The sequence below is a fragment of the Sprattus sprattus genome (genome assembly GCF_963457725.1).
Source record: "Sprattus sprattus genome assembly, chromosome: 6".
Lineage (NCBI taxonomy): Eukaryota > Metazoa > Chordata > Actinopteri > Clupeiformes > Clupeidae > Sprattus > Sprattus sprattus.
In genome coordinates this window covers 35,165,516-35,185,046 of record NC_137925.1, presented here as the reverse complement: position 1 = coordinate 35,185,046, position 19,531 = coordinate 35,165,516, and the positions used below count along the sequence as shown (strand labels likewise).

The following is a 19,531-nucleotide window of genomic DNA, read 5'->3' as shown; positions in this document are numbered from 1 at the left end:
ACACACTCCCTCAAACACTTTCTACACATGCATCTATACACCCACTGCGTTCAGGCTCAGTAGATGAATTGAAGACGATAGAAAGCTGATTGAAGACTAAAAGCTATTTAAAGCTCTTAACTCTCAAGACCTGGAATGTACAAAGACACTTGTAGCTGGTCATGTGTAGCTAAATAAATATTTGGCTGCATCTTTATGTGTTCTTCAGTTAGATGCTGGATACAATCAATAGTAGAAGACTAGCCCCATGTCCTCAGTGTCTGCATTGGTCATTCAGCAAATTCTGTGGCAGCGATTGTGGCTTCTAACTGAATCCACTTCTTCTCCTGCAGGTGTTTCTGTGCCTGTCCACAGCTGTGTGTTGTCAGCCTTCAGCCCTCGGCTCTGTGAGTTTTTGTCCACCTTCCCAGCCCTCCCTGGAGGGAAGAGCAGAGTAATCCAGCTCCAGGCTGTAGAGGCCTACACCCTACTCAGGCTGGTCAGTGCGCTGTACACGGGCACTGTGGAAGGTGAGAGGAGAGACCTGCAGAAGGCAGCTGACACACTGGGTATCACCCTCCCACAGGAGACAGGGGAGTGGGAACCAGGACCACTGAAGGACGAGACCTCAAGAAGGAAAGGGGGCTCTGAAGAGGGTGTGGGAGGAAAAGGAACCGCTAGAAGAGTGTGTAATGATGCAGAGACACAGACTGACGTGATACAGACAAACGGAGGGAGACACATGGCGGAGACAGACCTAGACACCACTTCCTCCCAGGATGCTCAGTTCATGTGCGAGAGGCCGAGCTTGGTGGAGTTTCAAACGGTCGTGCCACATGAGTCAGTTGGCAACATGAGTCAGTTTCCGTGGGTTACAGAAGGATGTTTTCAAGCATCATCCGGCGGAAATCCTCTCACGACCCTCACTGATGAACCTAGCACTGCTGTGGTAATACCGTCCACACTCGAGGATGCCAGAGTGTTTCAGCTGATCAGTGAGGTGACTGTTGGGCCCCCAGACAGTGGCTCCTCCCTCCCCCTCTCTCCCCCACAGGAGCAGCCAAAGGAAAAGGAAAGGCACCGCACGGGTGTGACGGAAGGCGGTGGGGAGTTGGTCGAGGGTTTCGAGCAGTTTGAAGGAAACATCCCAGAGTTCATCAGCTACTTCCTGGATTTGGCGGGGCCCAGGAGGGGGGGGCAGCAGGCGCGGAGGAACCCCAGACGGATGAAACGAGACGGGAAGAGAGGGAGTGAAAGAGCGAGGCGGCTGAAGGGAGGAATGGGTAAAGATGGGGAAGAGAGGCAGGTGATCGAGGAAGTGGTGCGTCGCTTTCCCCTGAGAGAAGGCCGTCCTGTGGTCCTCACCTGGAGGGGCCTCGGAGGGGGGCGGATTGGAAGATTGATCCACCTGCCGCCCAGAAAGAAGGCCCGGTCCAGACCCTATAGTAGGCAAAGCAGTACGCAAGAAAAGGCAGAGCCTAGCCAGGTATGCAGTGAATCTGTGTGTCAACACAAAGGCCTACCTGGTGGTGTGTGTGTGTATTTATGTTGGGATGTGATTATATGTGAGTGAGTGTATTTTTTGAACAGCTGTTGTATTATTGCCTGCATGCACTGCATGCTTAGTGAATGCACACTGAATTGTACACTATGTAGCCTCTTTGTTGTTGTTCAAATTGTGTGTATTTGCATGAGGGTCAGTGTGGATTATGAATGTGCATATTTATATGTATGTGTCTATGTGTTTTTGTGTGTACTGAGGTATTGAGGTATTATTTGTTGTAAGATGCTTCTCTCCCTCTCTATCATAGAACAAAATCCCTGCCATCAGAAAGCCAAGAGGACGCCCGCGCAAACAGCCTCTTCCTCTACAGGCTCACCTCGAATTTGATACTCTGCCCCCCACCCCAACCCTCACCCCCACCCCGTCCTACCTCTCTCCATCCATCCTGCACACTTTGCCCCTCCCCCCTGCCACTCAGCCCAGGTTCTCATGGGACCAACTCCTGACAGAGCTGAATCAGCCTAGTGGCGCTGTAGAGACGCTGAACAGTCACATCACTCTGCCCGCAAACACTACAAGTCCCAGAATGCTTTACTCGTCCGGAAATGCTGATGTCAGAAGTTGTCAGCAGGCGCCCGAGAGGGAGGTGAATGATATGTTGGACCACCTGCTGCTGTCTCTTGAGCAGCCAGTAGACATGAGACCCTACACCATCATCAAACACTTACAGGAGGGCCACAGGAGGGAGGAGGTGAGAGCTGCTGCGTATGACCTGCCGCAAGCACACACACCGCTTTTGCACACACACACTGCACTCTGGAAAGCACCAGAACCTTCACACAGTCAACCACAACAGCACTGGTCTGAGGCTTCACCCTCTGGCAGCAATGAGTGGCTGCGGATGCCAAAAGCTTCTCTGTCTGGGGCCACGCTACTGGGCCCTTCGCGCCGTCCTCACTGTAAGCCATCCAAATACAAAAGAAAATGTAGACGTAAGGCTGATATAAGCCTGAAGGAGGAGATGTTTGAGGAGAGAAGGATGACCAGAAACCAGGCAAATATTCTGAGGACATCCCATGAACGCACTACTGCAGCAGGTGCTACCAGCACAGGGCTAGGTGTCCCAGCTCCAAAGCACCCGCGACGGGGCAAGAACATGAAAATATTGCGACAAAAATTACTTGGGAAGAGAAAGAGAGAGGAGGATGAAGAGGTTGGGGAGAGTGAGTGTGCTGAGACATCTCCAAGCTCCAGTAAAGCGCCTAAGCTCGGCCTTCAGCATAACGGCTTCCAGTCCCCAGGCCAGGACCAGCCCACGGGGGGTGACCCCATAGAAACACCATTGAGTTTGACAGAGACTGTGCAATGCACAGGATAAAGAGACATTCTGTGACTTAGGTTAAAGGTTGTGACACTCCACCAGAGGTTTCTGGTGTGTAAGCAGGAAGTGTTTGGAGTTTGAGTTCAGAGAATTGGACAGGTTCAGATCGAGTTCACTTGTGTTGCTGTTGTTGTTAGTTTGACGTCAATGTTCGTTTTCAAAATAAAGTTGTTCTTTTAGTACAAAGTGTGTGTGTTTATGAGACTGCGCAGACATTGATGCTGGAGTGCCTTTCATTAGACTTAACCTCAGCAAACTCCAGCGAAACACTTACTGTATTCTGATTTATTCAATAACGTATTCAACCAGCTTTTCTGGACAACAGAATTTACTAGGCTTATTGCATGTTAGGAATAGCAGATAAGAGCAATAGTGAAGGCTGATGTGTTACAGTCAAAATGACAGGGAAAGGTATAACCATGACTGATGCAAGATTATCTAAGGTCGTAGCATAATGAAAACTAGGTTTGGAATGGGTGTCTATGGCCTTCTGACACACCTTGCAAGAGCTGCAGTGTTCTTTAATATAGACTATTCAAGGCCTGTGTGGTTTATTTTAGTGAATGTTTTCTTTTAACTTCACATGGCACATTTATCTAAATCAGATGTCATTATATTACCGTTTCAACATTAGTGAACACAGACACACCTGTAGCTTCTCATTGAGTAAAGTTTGCTTCCACCTAGTGGATATTGGTAGCTACTGCATGTAAGAAATGAGCCATAATTGACAACACAGGCAGTCAACCTTATTTCATGCAAATCTATTTAATTGTTTACCAATATATGAACTACGCTCTGTATGGCTAATTATGCATTATTACTTACAAAATATGGTTATACACTCTAATTCAAGACAGATGGCCTCTCATTTCACAAACATATATATAACCACACACACTCACACACAAACACACACACACACACTCTTAATGATAGCACAGAGGGGAGGAACTGAAGTGCATACAAGTTTATTTTTTCCATATGATTGTTAACTTTGTAATTCTCTCATCCCCCTACACACCTAGACTGGACCAGCAGAAGGATGGCTCTCCACTGCCTCGTCCCCCACCCCTTCACAAATCACACAAAGGGGTGTGTGGTCTAGGTCACACAGGGTCTGTGCTGATTGGATGAAACCCTCCAGAGGTGTGGCTGAGTTGTGTGTGTGTGTGTGTGTGGGGGGGGGGGCAAAGTTAGTCAGTTCCAGACGTCATACAGTATAGAAATGCAGATGTGAATGAAGGTGTTTTTTTGCTAGCAGTAAAAAGACACTGGCTTGCAGTAGCTGAATGAGTGCTGGTGTGTGTGTGGTCTTGGTGGTACTGGGCGGTTACAGGCATGATGAGGTCCTTAGTGCTGGATACGGCGGATAGACTGGATTTGAGGGGTCTGACTGTGGGAGCCCCAGTTCCTCCAGTGCTGGTAGTCTCCGCTGTGTCTCTCGCACTCCATCATATACTGTCTGCCTCTGTAGCCAGGGAACTCGTAACACACAAACCTGCAGGGGCAGAGGGCCATGGCACACGTGCATGGGTGGGTGGGAATTACAGAGAGCAAAGCAGCTCACAAAGAAGGAAATAAAGACCCAGAACAGCATGACCATGTCTAAGATACCCTGCAATATAATAAGTGTGTGAGTGTGTAGTGTTCGTGTGTGTGTGTGTGTGTGTGTGTGTGTGTGTGTGTGTGTGTGTGTGTGTGGTGTGTGTGTGTGTGAGTTAGAGTGTGTGTGTGTGAGTGTGAGTGTGAGTGTGAGTGTGAGTGTGAGTGTGAGTGTGAGTGTGAGTGTGAGTGTGAGTGTGAGTGTGTGTGTGAGTGTGTGTGTGAGTGTGTGTGTGTGTGAGTGTGTGTGTGAGTGTTCAGACTTACGCGCCACACTGCACGTGCATGGAGCCGACCTCTGTGCCACACCAGCCCATGGCCTGGAGGGAGGGGTAGTCGTCACAGATCTCTGTGGTGCGACCCAGGAAGTTCTCCTTCTCAAAGATCATCATACGACTGCTCTGGTGGGACTGTGACGCAGAGAGAGAAAGAGAGAAGTGAGCATTCACCAATACACACACACACACACTCATGTGTACAACTCACTGCCACAATACACACACACACTCACAGACACACACATACACACACACTCACACACACTCATGTGCACAACTCACTGCCACAGATCACACAACTACTCTGCTAGGCCTGTGGGACTAAGAAATCATGCTAAGAGTCAGGAGCACACTACACTGTCTGAAGAACACATACACATAGACGCAGTGTTGGACAACATGATCTGATTCACATGCTGTGCACATTAGGACGCACAGACTCCAGTGCAAGCTCATACTTACAGCACAGTAGATGGGTCTGAAAGACATGAGTCTCTCAATGTGGTAGGACAGGTTTCCACAGTAGGCGTCCCAGTGAGGGTACTCTCCCCTCTCCAGGATAAACTGCTGGCCCTCAAAGTCATGGTGCTCATAGCCCACCCAGCTATACACACACACACACACGCATATGGATGCATACACACACACACACACACACACACACACACACACACACACACACACACACACACACACATGCATACACAGAAAAGTAAAAAGAAAGTGTTGATTAGAACAAGGTTTCTCAGTCTGTCAGGCAATTGCAGAATTGAAGAAACTCACAACCTCTGTAGCTGAAATACAGGCAAGATTGAATGCAGTACAATCACATTTTCTCCACAAAGATAAAACTAGTTTGATACAGAGAATAACTTAAGTATATCCTTACCACACAGTCATATTCATGCCCACACACCCCGACTCATGCACAACCGCAGACACTGCATCCAAACACACGCACGCACACACACACACACACACACACACACACACACACACACACACTGAACTCACGCTCCACACTCCACGCGGATGGAACGGATGTTGTCAAAGCCACAGTCCTGAATGTTGCAGCATTCAGAGGTGAACTCCTGACACTTGCCCTGGAAGTGCTCCTGCTCGAACACTGTCACCTAGGAGACACCAATCAGACCAAACGATTAGTGTGCCTGTTCATGTGCGCGTGTCTGTATTCAGATGAGCAAATACCACATACACTTATATGTTACCTTAAAAAAGGGGGCCATACCCATGCCAGAGTGGGCCATGGGCTGCATCATCGACGAACGAGTGAATCTGTACATCTTTTAACCTAAGAGAGAAAGTGAGGGATGAAGAGACAACAAAGAATGGTCTGTAAGAAGACTGTTATTGTGGTCTCATTCCAATTCAAAATTGACGGTACATCACTTGACTTGACACTTGACTTTCAGTGAAGATTGTCTTTGCTGCTCTGTCTGGTTCCCTGTCCATCAGGTCCTACCTGTTTGCACTCTATCCATCTGTCCTTCCTTCGCTTCTCTATGCTGCCTTTACAACACTCGAAATAGTTAAACTTCCAGACAAGATCCATAGTGGTCCGTCTTAATCGGTTCTGCCTTGTTTGGTAGCATATACGACTTTGTTAAAACATTAGGACTAAATAAGTTATGTTGCTAATACTGATTTGGCGCAGTAAGAATATTCAGATATATTTCTTTACACTTAACAAAAGTTTCAGATTTGTTGTGAATTGTGGCGACCGTTGAGTGATTTAATTTGTGTAGTAATCCCTGTACTTGGTGTTTATCAGTAAATTGGTTGTCAGTCAGTGACTATTCGCGAACTGATCCAGTTAGGTGTTTTGGTGGAGAAGGTGAAGTGGAGTGTTTAGCACCTTACCGTACTGGCTGTCACTGACTCTCTCTGAACTTGGGAGTGGCACGCGCCTGAACGCCTGTCTCGCGTGGAGCTTTGAGAGGACCTGGCGCTTGGGTTTTATATCAACTGCCACGAGCACGCGCGGGTCCAGGAGAACCAAACCGGAGGCGTGTGCCAGGTCGGACCGGCGCGCAACACCCATTTCTCTCTTTTCTTGTCAACCTCTCACGCATTCCTGGGACAACGCACAGGGTAGCCAGGTCAGCACATACTAGTGTGGGCTGGTGGGGGGCTCGAAAGCGGGTTGTTGATTCTGAATGGGACAGTGAAGGCACAAAGAGATGACTCTTGCTGGAGTGCTGACCTGTGCGGAATACAGTGTCACCGGGATTAACCCCACAAGGCTGGTCATGTGTGTGTGCGAGTGCATTCTAGAGCTGTGTGGGGGGACAATGACAGGCACATATACACCCCAAAACAGAGTGTACGCCACACCCCTTCATGTGAATGTATCTCATTTCTCATTTGTATACCTGAGTGGTGAGGACCACCCACTCGTTCTCTCTCCCTCTCTTTCCCTCTCTGATGATGCTGTGCTTCTATTCTCTGGCTGGCAGGCAGCTGTATGGTCAGCAGGTCCTATTGTGGCGTCGTAATCCGGCTGTTCTCTGCGCCAGACTATAAGAGCGTACCACGAGCTCCCAGCACACACACACTCACAGAGTGGACAGCGTCTCCGACACACTCGCTGAGCACACAGGTAAGGTCGCACATCCACATTACACTTATACACACACAGAAAAACAGTTTTACAGCTCAAATGTATCAGTCCATCAAATATACTCCGGGGAATGGTTTCCCTCTTGTATAAAGCCTCACTTACACACAAAAATGCTTGTCACTCACACAACTGTCTATGTGACCCCCTCTCCTTCACTTGAGGCAGTACACAGAATGTTTAGTACTTGTTACCTTATTTCTCTTGGCACCTCCTGTATACTTAACAGTGTATTTAAAAACCTCCTCCCTTTCTCTCTCCCTCCTTACCTCTCTCTCGCTCTCTCTCAGGCATCATGTCTTCTAAAACCGCCTCCCAGACCGACGGAAAGGCTGCCCAGAGCAAGACCTCCGAGATGGGAATGATGAACTACAGGGTAAAACACACACACACACACACACACACACAGACAGACTCACAAACTAACACCTAAAATCATTTCACAGAAAGACAGACAGACAGGGGATATGTACATCCCCTATACTAGATATGGCGTAAATGTTGTCATACTCCTCTGGGCTAGCCGAGTCATATGTGTAATCATTTTGTGGTCTTCCTCTCAGATGTATGTGTTCATACTCCTCTGGGCTAGCCGAGTCATATGTGTAATCATTTTGTGGTCTTCCTCTCAGATGTATGTGTTCATACTCCTCTGGGCTACCGGAGTCATATGTGTAATCATTTTGTGGTCTTCCTCTCAGATGTATGTGTTCGACCAGGAGAACTTCCAGGGTCGCATGATCGAGATCAACGCTGAGTGCATGAACGTGTGTGACATGGGCATGGACAGAGTGCGCTCACTACGTGTGGAGTGTGGACCGTAAGTGGGACTCCCTTTTTCTGTTTTTCTGTATCTCCATTTGGCTTGAATTGAACCAGTGTTAGTGTTACGGAGTCTCACCACCTCTCTCTCTTTGCATTCTGTAGTTTTGTGGGTTACGAGCAGATGAACCTCTGTGGTGAGATGTACATCCTGGAGAAGGGAGAGTACCCCCGTTGGGACTCTTGGAGCAACTGCCAGAAGAACGACTACCTGCTGTCCTTCAGACCCATCAGAATGGTATGGAAACCCCTCGTGCACCCTGGGGTTTTTGGTCTCTTTCTTTCTTGCACCCTGTCCTCTTCCCTCCCTTCTTGCTCCGCTCTCATCCTTCATCTTCCCAGATCAGCCTCCTGGCTGAAACAGATGTTTTGGTGTTTCTTTTACTGTTTTCTTACTGACATTGGAAAGTGGTGATCCTGACACCTTGTCTTCTCCTCTGTTTCTTGTGCCTTCAATAGGACCCCGAGAAGCACAAGATCTGCCTGTACGAGGTGGGAGAGTTCAAGGGCCGCAAGATGGAGATCATGGACGATGACGTCCCCAGTCTCTTCTCCTACGGCTTCACCGACAGAGTTGGCAGCGTTATGGTCAGCTGTGGAACGTAAGTTGCCCTGGAAACCACATTTAGTTCCAATGGAGCTGTGATTGTTTGCTTGAGCCACAATAAAAAATAAAAATAGGAAATATATATGAAATTATATATATTTGTGATATTGTGTGTATCTGACCACAGTCTATGAATGCAAATTAGTGTCCACATAAAGTCTGCATATAGTATGCTTCAGTCATGTGTGATCATGCATTAGCCAGCTCTGACCTCCTAACCAATTGGCTTTGCTTTTGCAGCTGGGTGGGATACCAGTTCCCCGGATACCGTGGCAGCCAGTTCCTGCTGGAGAAGGGTGAATACAGACACTTTAACGAGTTCGGTGCCCGCTGCCCACAGTTCCAGAGCGTGCGCCGCATCCGTGACATGCAGTGGCACCCACACGGATGCTACACCATGGCTAGCAACAAGTGATGGCCCAGCCAGGAGCGAAAGAGGAGGATCGGAAGGGAGGGAGAGGGGCGGAAGAAGAAGGAGAGAAGAAGAGACGTCTGAGGTCATGCCTCCACTCCCTCTGAGATGGGAGTGGAGCTGAACGTTCCACCCGGGTATTCCGTGGGGGGAGGGGAGGATTGGGGGAGGGAGGAATGGAGTCTCCGTGTGTGGGTCTGATTAGAGCAGGACTGCCTGTCTCTGTGACCGCCTGCTCTCTTTCGAACCGGCCAATAACACCGCGGCCCACGCCCCTGAACACCAAAGCCCATTCCCGGGTCTCCTCTCTCTCTCTCTCTGCTCTTCTCTTTCTCTCCTGCGCTCCGACTGTGGCTCTTTAATTTCCTTCCATTTTTTGTCATTTTTTGTTCATAATTTTTTTTCGCCTACCCTCTTCAAATCATTCCCCTTCCCCCAGGAGAATGGAGAGCAAGGGAGAGAGGAGGCAGGTGTTGTAGACGGACCTCCTAAGCCCAGCTTATCTCACTCCAACAATGCTGTACAGAATCCTGGCCACCTTTTAAATAAAGTCCCAAATGCTTGATTTGAAAAAAAGTGTCAGTGTGAGTGTCAGTGTTTTTGTATGAATACACACATATGTAGAAGCCTTGGCTAATCTTGCCATTAGTTGCCAACTGTCACTCTTCCTAACTTAAACATTAGGGGTCAACAGGGTATAAAATTGACTTTTAGGCCTACCTGCCATTGGCATGTAAGGTGTAAAATTTACCGGACAAAATATTTTTTTACCGGCCACTGAACTGCTCACAACCAAGGCTTTGAACCGGTTCACGGAACGAAAACGAAAACCAGAAACTTTTGATGTTTTGCTAGGAACAGAAACGAAACCAGAAACTTAAAAAAAAAATATGTTCCGGATCAGAATCGTTTACCTAAAATAATGGTAACCGGTTAATAACGTTATTTTTTTCGCTCTTTCACAAGATTCCTAAATGCAATATGATTGGTGATGTTCTCTTCCGGTCGTTAACTTAGATACTAGAGAACCGTGCCGCGCGCCGCCAGCTAGTAGCCTTATCGGATCAAATCTATGCGCAAGCTGTAGCCACCAGTCTCTCAAACTCAATCTTAAGAAGAGGTAAATATTGTACCAAGTATCTCACACATGTTTGTTTTAAATAGGAATTCTATAAGATAGGCTACGAATTTCCAATGCATTGTTGTAAAAATCTGCAGGGTCAAGTTAATGAAATTATAGCTAAGTTGGACAGTTAGCATTGGCAGTAGACTACTACTATTGTCCAGCATAACCGACCCTAGTTTGTTAAGTCTTTATTTAAAACGTGGGCTAATACGGTAGTTCTCATATTTGGAATTTTAACTTTTTTGTTCAGATGGGAAGACATTGCGAGAATCCTATGCGGCAGCATTATTCATTTGACCCCGCGACTAACAAATCCAAATACAACATTGAGGGATGTATGTAGATACCATTGTAGTTTTGTAATATTTGTATTGTCTCTGTTGACAATAATGCACTGATTGGGCCCCGAGGTTTGGCCAAATGCTATTATGTTTTGTTTGCCCAATAAACAACATAGCATACATTTTCCTTGTCTTAACTCATGTATAATACTTACAAAATGTCAGAATTAAAGTTGCCGCTTACATAATGTAGCCTATAGTGCTTTTTTAATGTTTAATGACAGGATAGAGACATATAAGATTATTTTAAAGTCCTAATGATCAGGGCCTCGTTTCCCGATAACGACGTATCTTAACGGCCTACGAGGATTTTGGCGACATCATAGACTCATCATTGCCGTAAGTGCGGCGTCGGGAAACCGCTCTGCAATATCCCTCTTACGACCGATTTCAAGTCCTTTTTAGCGTTCGGGAAACGAGGCCCTGGGCAAGAATGAATGGTAAGAGACCACACAGGGATGGATAATGAGCGTTATTTAACATTAAATTACAATGTCACATATGGCAGACACCTTCAGATATGAGAGACCCCCTCAGATTTTTGACTTTGTTGCTTTCATCGGAGCTAGTCCTCACTCTATGGGAGCTCGGCTCCCTCTGGCCACGTAATTCGAACACTGCCTACGGTACGCGTCTTCTTGACCAACTGACGGACTGAATGTGAACGCTAACGTTATTGCAGATAACGGTATATTTTTGAATGTAGAATGATGACGGCCAGCTATAATGAACCAATCAGTAAATTCGCTGATGCAATAACATTAGCCAAAGTCTGTTTTACATTATGATGTGAAGTAGTGTAGATTCAATAGAGAAACCGGCAGCAGCCAATGGCGAGTTACCTAATTATTTTAATCGCCAAACCATATTTTTACTCGCATTTGGCGAGTGGCGGGTGCTAATTTTATTCCCTGCATGCGACCACTGCTTAATCTGCGCTCGCACATTAACGCACAGTGTTTTTGCGCATTTTACTTGGTATTTATCAAACCAGATCGCGCTGGGCAATCTGTGTTTACTCCGCCCTATATAGGGCCTGATTTACTAACACTGTGACCGCTGCTTAAACTGCTGTCGCACATTAACGCACAGTGTTTTTGCGCATTTTCCGTGGTATTTATTTAGGAAGAGAAAATTAAGGTTCAGCGAGGTGGAGCTATATATAATGGTTCACTTTCGCTCAATCACTGAACCTGATTCAATGTGTGCGCTGCTATATTGTTGTTCTGCCCGCCATCACCTACAGCGAGATGTTTAAAAGAACAAGATTATAAAGAATATGCTATTGGTGGCATTAATGCATAAACTGTCTATTATAACAATATAGATGTGTACATGGTGAGATTAATAATTTCTAAAAGGGACATGGGTTCACTACAATATATATGGACGTGGGTGCAATCAATGGTTCCAATTACGTTCGGAAAGTTTGCGATTTCAAAGTCCACAATTGCGTTCAGAGCCGAACTCGCGGCATTGTATGGGTAGCTAGAGATAGTCATGGCTCTGTGTGTGTGTGGGTGTGTGTGTGTGTGCGCGAGTTCAATGCCTCTCGCTCTCTCTCTCTCGCTCCTGCGGGCAACGAGAGTGAAGTGTCTTTCTCCCGTGTCTGCGGGGCAACGTGAGTCAATGTTACTGTTGACGTTGGAAAGGGGAATTCACTTTTCCACAAACTGGTTGAAATTATCCGGAGGCCAATATTTGCAAATTAGTTTTAACAACTGATGGAATGGAATGTGATCGCTGGGTGGGGGTTGGATGTCTCTCTGATCTGGTCCAGTAATTGAAGTATTGCGTGGCTGGTTAACCTGTACCGTCTAATGATTTGTGGTTCGCTTAACTGAAAATGTGTTATACGAGTTGAAAAAAATAGTTCTGTGCACTGTCTCTGTCTTCTTTCTTTGCCTTGCTCTTATCACTGCTGCCATATCAACGCTTTCAGACTCAATGGAAATGCGCTTCTGGTTAAGACGAGCTTTTATGAGGCGAAGAATTAGCGCGCAAATCGGAAACATGCGCTCGCCAGGCAGTTTATTAAATACCACGCAATACATCATTAGGCGCACTCCTCCCATTAAAGTGCGCTTCACGCCTACGTTACCACCCACGTCTCAGGTACACACCCTCAGAGCGTTAATATGCGACTCTACTCAAATGCGCCCCCTTAGTAAATACCGTTTTATGTTTACGACCGCTATTTTACGCAGAAATGGGCGCAATCCTGTTAGTAAATCAGGCCCTTAGTCTTCTGTCATTCATTCCCCATAACGTGGGAACTCTCTGGACGTCGCCATCTTCTCCCTTGTCAGTCTCCGTCTGCCCCTTGTCCCGCCTCCTCCGCTCTCAATATTGTCCAGTGCACCAACTTTCCAGTCACTGATCGGCTGGGCCTATGGCCAAGTTCTGCGGTGCTATTGGGTGTGGAACAGAGATTGATATCCCAAAATTATCGCAGGGGCTGCATATAAAGAAATATGTCCACACTCTGGGTGTACCCCTACTCTAGGAGACTGAAAAACCCAAACAATATTTGCATCTGATGTTTCTGTACCTTGAGACTCTATATGATAAGAACACTGAAGAAACCTTGCCTGCCAGCAACAAACAAGAGTCAAGAGTATTTCTTAGTGTGCAGAAAAATATATCTTAGGCTTGCATCTACAGAAGTTTAATAGTTAGAAGAAAATTAAGGTCAAAACTCTTTGATTCAGCATTAAGTCCATATCTATTCCATTCTTCATATGTGCATTTGCGTGTCTGCTGTTCTTATCTGCTGGCTTCTTCTTTCCTTCTGGCAAAAGCTGTCAAACAGGCAAAGGGTAAGAGTTCAAACTAAAATGGCGTGACTGAGAAATGAAATGAGCAAAGCAACATGAAACATGTAGTTCAGTTACCTACCATCTGGGTGGTTTAACTTGGCTGAGTAGTTCTGGAAGTTTCTCGTCTTTAGTTTCTGGTAACAACAGACTTAACACACCAGATACTAAGGAGAGGCTACCCATTAGAATATAGGGTGCTGTTTTGTGATATGTCCCTTGAAAATAAAACAAAAAAGAATCCAGTAGCATTGAACATAATATAATATGAATTAAATTCTTATTTTGTATTATGAATTATGAATAAACAATTTTAATCAGAAAACAATATAAATGTAATAATATTTGAGTTAGAAATGCAAATTAAAAGTGTTATTGACTATTGAATATCATTATCTGAGCACACTTTTACCTACCAATATAAGCTACATATGGGGAGACTGTGCTGCCAATCCGGGCGGCCATTGAGGTGACACCCAGTCCCATGTTCCGCACGACAGTGGGGAAGAGCTCCATGGTGTAGAAATAGACAAAAGCATAGGCCCCGGTTACAACCAGTTTTCCTGTCATCGCCAGGGTGACAGTCAAGGCATTGAGCTCTGAGGTAGAGAAGAAAATGGGGCCAACGCTGAGAGTTATGACAACTCAGAGTAGTAGTTAAATGTGCATTGTGCTATAGTAACAATCAGTGTAATATCAGTGTGTTTATATCTAATGCGATTCATAGACGATGTCTATGTAAAGTAGATATGGTTATGGCTGTACGGCTCTCAAATATAACGATATAAGACACACACACACACACACATACACATAATAATGTCAAGGCTTGACAAATGTACCACAAACCTTCCGGAACAAACGTGATGAGCAACAACACGGTCCCACCAAGAAGAAGAGTAAATGGCAGAGTGAAGCGACGAGGAGCGTAGCGGGTGGTGAACCAGATGAAAATGTAGGCAACAAACTCAGTACAGGCAGCAAAAAGGCAGTAGAGGTAAGGATCTCCATCCAGATTGGGGGTGTTAAAGGACAATCCATAGTAAGTCATGGTTAGTGTGATCCTGTAGAGTAAAGACCTGGTCAGTCGTTTAGTACCTGAAATGATTATTTCAGTGGCTGTTAATACATAAATGTGCAACAGAACGTGTAACTCAACTGGTTAAAATGTTCATTCACCAAATTATGATGTTCAGAATTGTGATGTTCCGTATATTTTCTGTTTTTAGGAGGTCCAACCATGTGTACTTAGTCTGACCACCTGTGTCATTCTCAGTTGCCTGAAAAGAGATACGCACAGTACGATAAGAGAACGCACAGTTGAGGACGCAGGTATCAGATAGTTGCACTTGTCTCTCAGTTTTAAAATTCAAGTTTCTAAGGGCCTGATTTACTAACAGGATTGCGCCCATTTTCTGGCGTAAAATAGCGGTCGTAACGAAAAACGGTATTTACTAAGCTGGCGCAGCGCATATTAACGCTTTGAGGGTGTGTACATGCAAACAGGTGGGATGGTTCGGAAACGTGGGTGGTAACGTAGGCGTGTAGCGCTATTTAATGGGAGGAGTGCGCCTAATAATGAACTGCGTGGTATTTACTAAACTGCCCGGCGAGCGCACATCTCTGATTTGCAGGCTAATTCTCCGCCTCATAAAAGCACGTCTTAACCAAGCGCATTTCCACTGAGTCTGAAAACGTTGATATGGCAGCAGCAAGGCAAAGACATAGACAGAGACAGCGAACAGAAATATTTGTTTCAACTCGTATAATTCATATATTCATATATATGAAATTCAATTTTCCGAACGTAATTGGAGAAATTGATCGCACCCACATGCAAACAGTCCCACCTTCAATCCGCGAACACGTTTACCGACAGAACGCACACATATTCAATGAATGTCCAGGTCATATGTGATGCCAACATGACCATTACTTACGTGGAAGTGGTCTGTCCATGACAGTTTTATCTTTCGGAATAGTGCCATTTATCCATGATTGAGCAACGGTGATTTTGGAGAGGCCTGTCTACTTGGTAAATGTATTTGTTTCAGTGGGGATATATTGTAGTGAACCCATGTCCCTTGTAGAACGTATTAATCTCGCCATACACATATATATTGTTATAATAGACAGTTTATGCATTAATGCCACCAATAGCATACTATTTATAATCGTGTTCTTTTAAACATCTCGCTGTAGATGATGGCGGGCAAAACAACAATATAACCCATTGAATCAGGTTCAGTGATTGAGCGATCTATTCGCTATCTATTCGCTATCTATTCGCTGAACCTTAGTTTTTTCTTCCTCGAATCTCCATGGTGGCAGTAACTTACTGGCAAGTTCTCCAGTCTTTTAACGGTGCGCTAAATAATGATTGCCCAGCGCGTATCTGGCTTGATAAAAAAAATGCGGGGAATCACCGTGCGTTAATGTGCGCCTGGCAAAGATGCGTTCGCAAATCAATCTTAGTAAATCAGGCTCTTTAAAGGGCGGAGTAAGCACAGTTTGCCCAGCGCAGATCTGGCTTGATAAATACCAAGTAATATGCGCAAAAACACCGTGCGTTAATTTGCGAACGCAGATTAAGAAGCGCTCGCATATTAGTAAATCAGGCCCTAAATGTCCATTTATTGTGGCATAAACAAAACACATCAACTAAATCTACCCCAGCTAACAGTTATCCTACCTCCTGATCTACCGTATGTAGCCAGGAGGAATTGGATTCAAATGTTACTGGATTCTCAGGAATCACCTCTGCCTCTGTGCTGTGCTCCAGCTGAAAGATGTCGTCTGGAGGAGTGATGCCATTCTTAATGGCTGCAGCTCGAATGATGGCCTCAGCCTCCTGAAACCGGCCCTGCGTGATGAGCCAGCGAGGAGACTCTGGTATGTACCTGAGGAGAGCCATAACATGCTTGGGTATCAGGGATTGAAGTTATCGAGGAGACTCTGGTATGTACCTGAGGAGAGCCATAACATGCTTGGGTATCAGGGATTGAAGTTATCGCAGTGCATTTATTCAAATGACATGTAACATTAATTTTTCATTGCCATACAATGATCACTGGTAATCTGGGGAGAGAAGCACCAGCTACAGGCTCAGAGGGAGCCCTTGATGATGTGCCGGTAGTTGTGATCCTAAAATACTCATTAAAAAACACATTACCTCACATAAAGTACTTTCACAGTAGCATGATAGCTTACACAACATATGGTGTGTGTGTGTGTGTGTAACTTACCACCAAAGAGGAATATAAAGAAATCCCAGGAGAGACAGTACTAACTGTAGGGTCCTCCAGCTCCGGATGAAGTATGCAAAGAGTGGCAGAATGGCGTAGCCAATGGCGAAGCATGAACAGATTCCCAGAATTCCAAAGCTCATGCGGGCTGACTTGCTGAGGAGCTCTGAACCTAACGACAAAATATCCAGAATTCAATTGAGCTAGATTTGATGCGGTGATAACATGTCCCATATCCCCATCAGATGTCTTTTATAACGCTCCATTCACACTGCAAGCTAAAGTGCTCTATTCTGATTTTTCACGCAGATCCGATTGTTTTGTTTGGCTGTAACTGTTGACATTATTTTTTAAATGTGGCCTGTATCAGATTTCAGTGTGAACTGGTCACAGTCCTGAACTGACCAGGTGCAAAAGAACAGAAACATTTACAGATTCATTTATAACATGATTTGTGAGCTGATGATAACGAGGATGAGGAAAAAGAGACACATTTTTAATGATGTTTTTATGTGGAGAAGTGATTTTTATTTCTGAACAGAGATGTTTTTAGACTTTCTCCATTGCAGCTGTCCTATGTTTGTGTCCACAGAGTGACTGGGTTAAGGTTCATGGATTCTGATATGACTGTTCAGACTGAGGTAGCTTTCCAAATCAGACCTGTATCTGACTAAGGACCACGATGGAAGTGGCTAGAATTGAAAAGGTCAGATTAAAAAAACAGATCTGAGTCATATATGAGCAAAAGAAATCTGATTTGGGTCAATTTTGCCTGCAAATTGAACTCACCAAGCACAAATGCTGCACAGTAGTTGGAAACATACGCCATCCCGGCCACAAAGTAAAGCACACAGAACATTTGGTAGCTGTTGGAGATGGCCTGGACCACACTAAAGACAGTCTGCATCACCATGGCGATGAAGAAGGTGAGCTTCCTGCCATACCTGAGGAGGAAGCATTACGCTTCAGGATAAATATCAGGACATGCAGCTCCAAATTATGGCTCTAGCTAGAGTTTTTAGAACATGTATAATCCATATATTTACTTGCCAGGCAATGTTGCATATTATATTCATGTGAACAGAATTTAACTCTTAATGTCTGTCTATACTCATAGGGAAGGGCTTTAAACACTATATCATTTTTTATCTTTAAATATGTTTTCCTGCAGTTCTTGGTCATGCTCATGTAAGATCTTCCTTATATTTGTTTCATACCTGTCTGAAATGATGCCTGAACAAAATGATCCTGCCAGTACTCCAAGGAAAAACACAGTTAGGGTAAAGGGAGCTTTCCAAGCGTCATCACACACCAGATTCCACTATGGACATTAGAAAATGATCATTTGTCAAAGACAAATATTGTGTGAGCACGTCTTGTAGGTGAACTCGTCAATATTATATCTGTTAATATTATAGGTGTTATTATGTTACTTTTATTTTTAATTTATATTGTAATCATGTCATTACTATTGCAATTATTATAACCCACATTTTACTATCACCAGTAACATACAAGTTCATGATACCGTGCATCGTTTAATTAGTGTCAATATCAGCTGCCTGTTTTTCTCATGATTTACACCAGAAAGCAATGTAAGGCCCAGATGGTGACACACTTGCAGCCTCACCTCAGTTACAATGGTGGACACGTATCTCTCCTTGCTAAACACCCAGCCATCCAGACAGCCCTCTGTGTCATTCCTAAACACAGCATCAGAGTCCCCCTGTTCAGTGTAGCGTCTGCAGTGACTCAGGATGAGCTTTCCTTTCAATTCCTCAGTTGGGATGGACAGATTGTAGCCCAGTCCCCCATAGCTACTGTTCAGGAATGGAAGCCTGCAGTGGTGAGGAGGAATGTCAGCCAGGAAAACCATCGCCATTCCCACATATCCATTTGGGATAGCACTGAGGCTGAGAAGAGCATAAATACGTTTCTGAAAAGGTCCCCATTCTCCTAGAAATGCAATGATTTCTTCATAGTCCCTCATGCTTTCATCAGATAAAAAAACCTACAAAAACGACTTTAAAAAACTCCAACATACTTTGACAACAAGGAACAAAATCTCATTTCCAACTTCAGCCGTTGTAGTACAGTGCAGCAACACACAGCTGTATTTATAGCCACTCCGGTATGGGCTATAAATACATTGCACATGGACCAAGTGTTCAAGGGCTAAGGATATTTTCTCATTCTGTTAAGAGTTTCCAACACATTTATATCTGTACATTTTGGAAAGAACAAAAGACTCTAAGCAATACAAAAGTAAAGCAGAAGACACAACTAACCTGTGAATCCATTTCAAACAACCGTAATGACCTTGTCAATGACAAAGCTGACAAAACGTTGCTGTAAATTCAGTTATTATTTTAAAGGACTAACATGAACTGTTGTAGGGTTAATTTTCAGTAACCTCAGGTAGAGTGATTTCCTCTGGGACTGAGAGACATTCATAAAGTGACCCAGAGAAACGTCTCCTTAAGAGTGTCTTTCCTGGTGTCTCCAGCAGAGGCGCTAGTTGGACCCCCTCAGAAAGCTTTTTCCTCATGGAACATTACAAAGTTCACTTTTATGTATGTATGATGAAGTGCAGACAAAGCTCCAGCCGGGTACTTATAGCTGGCCCTACATTCTGGCAACTATGTGGACACTAGACAGTACAAATGCCTGGATCCTGTAATCACCAGTTGGAAGGTGAACCAACATGGTTCCCCAAACAAAAAAAATAACAAACTTCAAAATTAAAAGACATCCCTGTATGGTAATTTTCTTGTGTG

At 45.0% G+C, this 19,531-nt stretch overlaps 3 protein-coding genes across 6 annotated transcripts; 1 reads left to right on the top strand and 2 right to left on the bottom strand.

The window, feature by feature from the left end:
* Positions 1 to 3,961: 3,961 nt before the first annotated feature.
* Positions 3,962 to 7,658, bottom strand: LOC308366465 (beta-crystallin A1-like). The gene is made up of 7 exons (XM_080840177.1): positions 7,141 to 7,658; positions 6,629 to 6,920; positions 5,977 to 6,059; positions 5,762 to 5,880; positions 5,210 to 5,351; positions 4,737 to 4,879; positions 3,962 to 4,365 (listed from the first exon to the last, which is right to left on the bottom strand). Exons 3-7 carry the CDS (start codon positions 6,049 to 6,051, stop codon positions 4,218 to 4,220), a joined length of 627 nt encoding a protein of 208 aa, XP_080696303.1. The 5' UTR covers positions 6,052 to 6,059; positions 6,629 to 6,920; positions 7,141 to 7,658; the 3' UTR covers positions 3,962 to 4,217.
* Positions 7,659 to 7,675: 17 nt separating this feature from the next.
* Positions 7,676 to 13,223, top strand: LOC308366466 (beta-crystallin B1-like). Its single transcript, XM_080840178.1, has 5 exons — positions 7,676 to 7,761; positions 8,087 to 8,205; positions 8,313 to 8,445; positions 8,667 to 8,809; positions 9,055 to 13,223. Exons 1-5 carry the CDS (start codon positions 7,681 to 7,683, stop codon positions 9,227 to 9,229), a joined length of 651 nt encoding a protein of 216 aa, XP_080696304.1. The 5' UTR covers positions 7,676 to 7,680; the 3' UTR covers positions 9,230 to 13,223.
* Positions 13,224 to 13,344: 121 nt separating this feature from the next.
* LOC308366463 (organic cation/carnitine transporter 2-like) lies at positions 13,345 to 18,853 on the bottom strand. Of its 4 annotated transcripts, none has more exons than XM_080840175.1 (11): positions 18,799 to 18,836; positions 18,385 to 18,592; positions 17,972 to 18,075; positions 17,544 to 17,698; positions 16,755 to 16,926; positions 16,268 to 16,409; positions 14,689 to 14,789; positions 14,359 to 14,573; positions 13,926 to 14,108; positions 13,592 to 13,727; positions 13,345 to 13,494 (listed from the first exon to the last, which is right to left on the bottom strand). In XM_080840175.1, the coding sequence occupies exons 1-11, from the start codon at positions 18,822 to 18,824 to the stop codon at positions 13,431 to 13,433; spliced, it is 1,506 nt and encodes a 501-aa protein (XP_080696301.1). In that variant the 5' UTR covers positions 18,825 to 18,836; the 3' UTR covers positions 13,345 to 13,430. The 4 variants fall into 4 exon arrangements, with proteins under 4 accessions (XP_080696301.1, XP_080696300.1, XP_080696298.1 ...); XM_080840174.1 differs by having other exon boundaries at positions 18,385 to 18,667; positions 18,799 to 18,823; XM_080840172.1 differs by having other exon boundaries at positions 18,385 to 18,853.
* Positions 18,854 to 19,531: the final 678 nt, after the last annotated feature.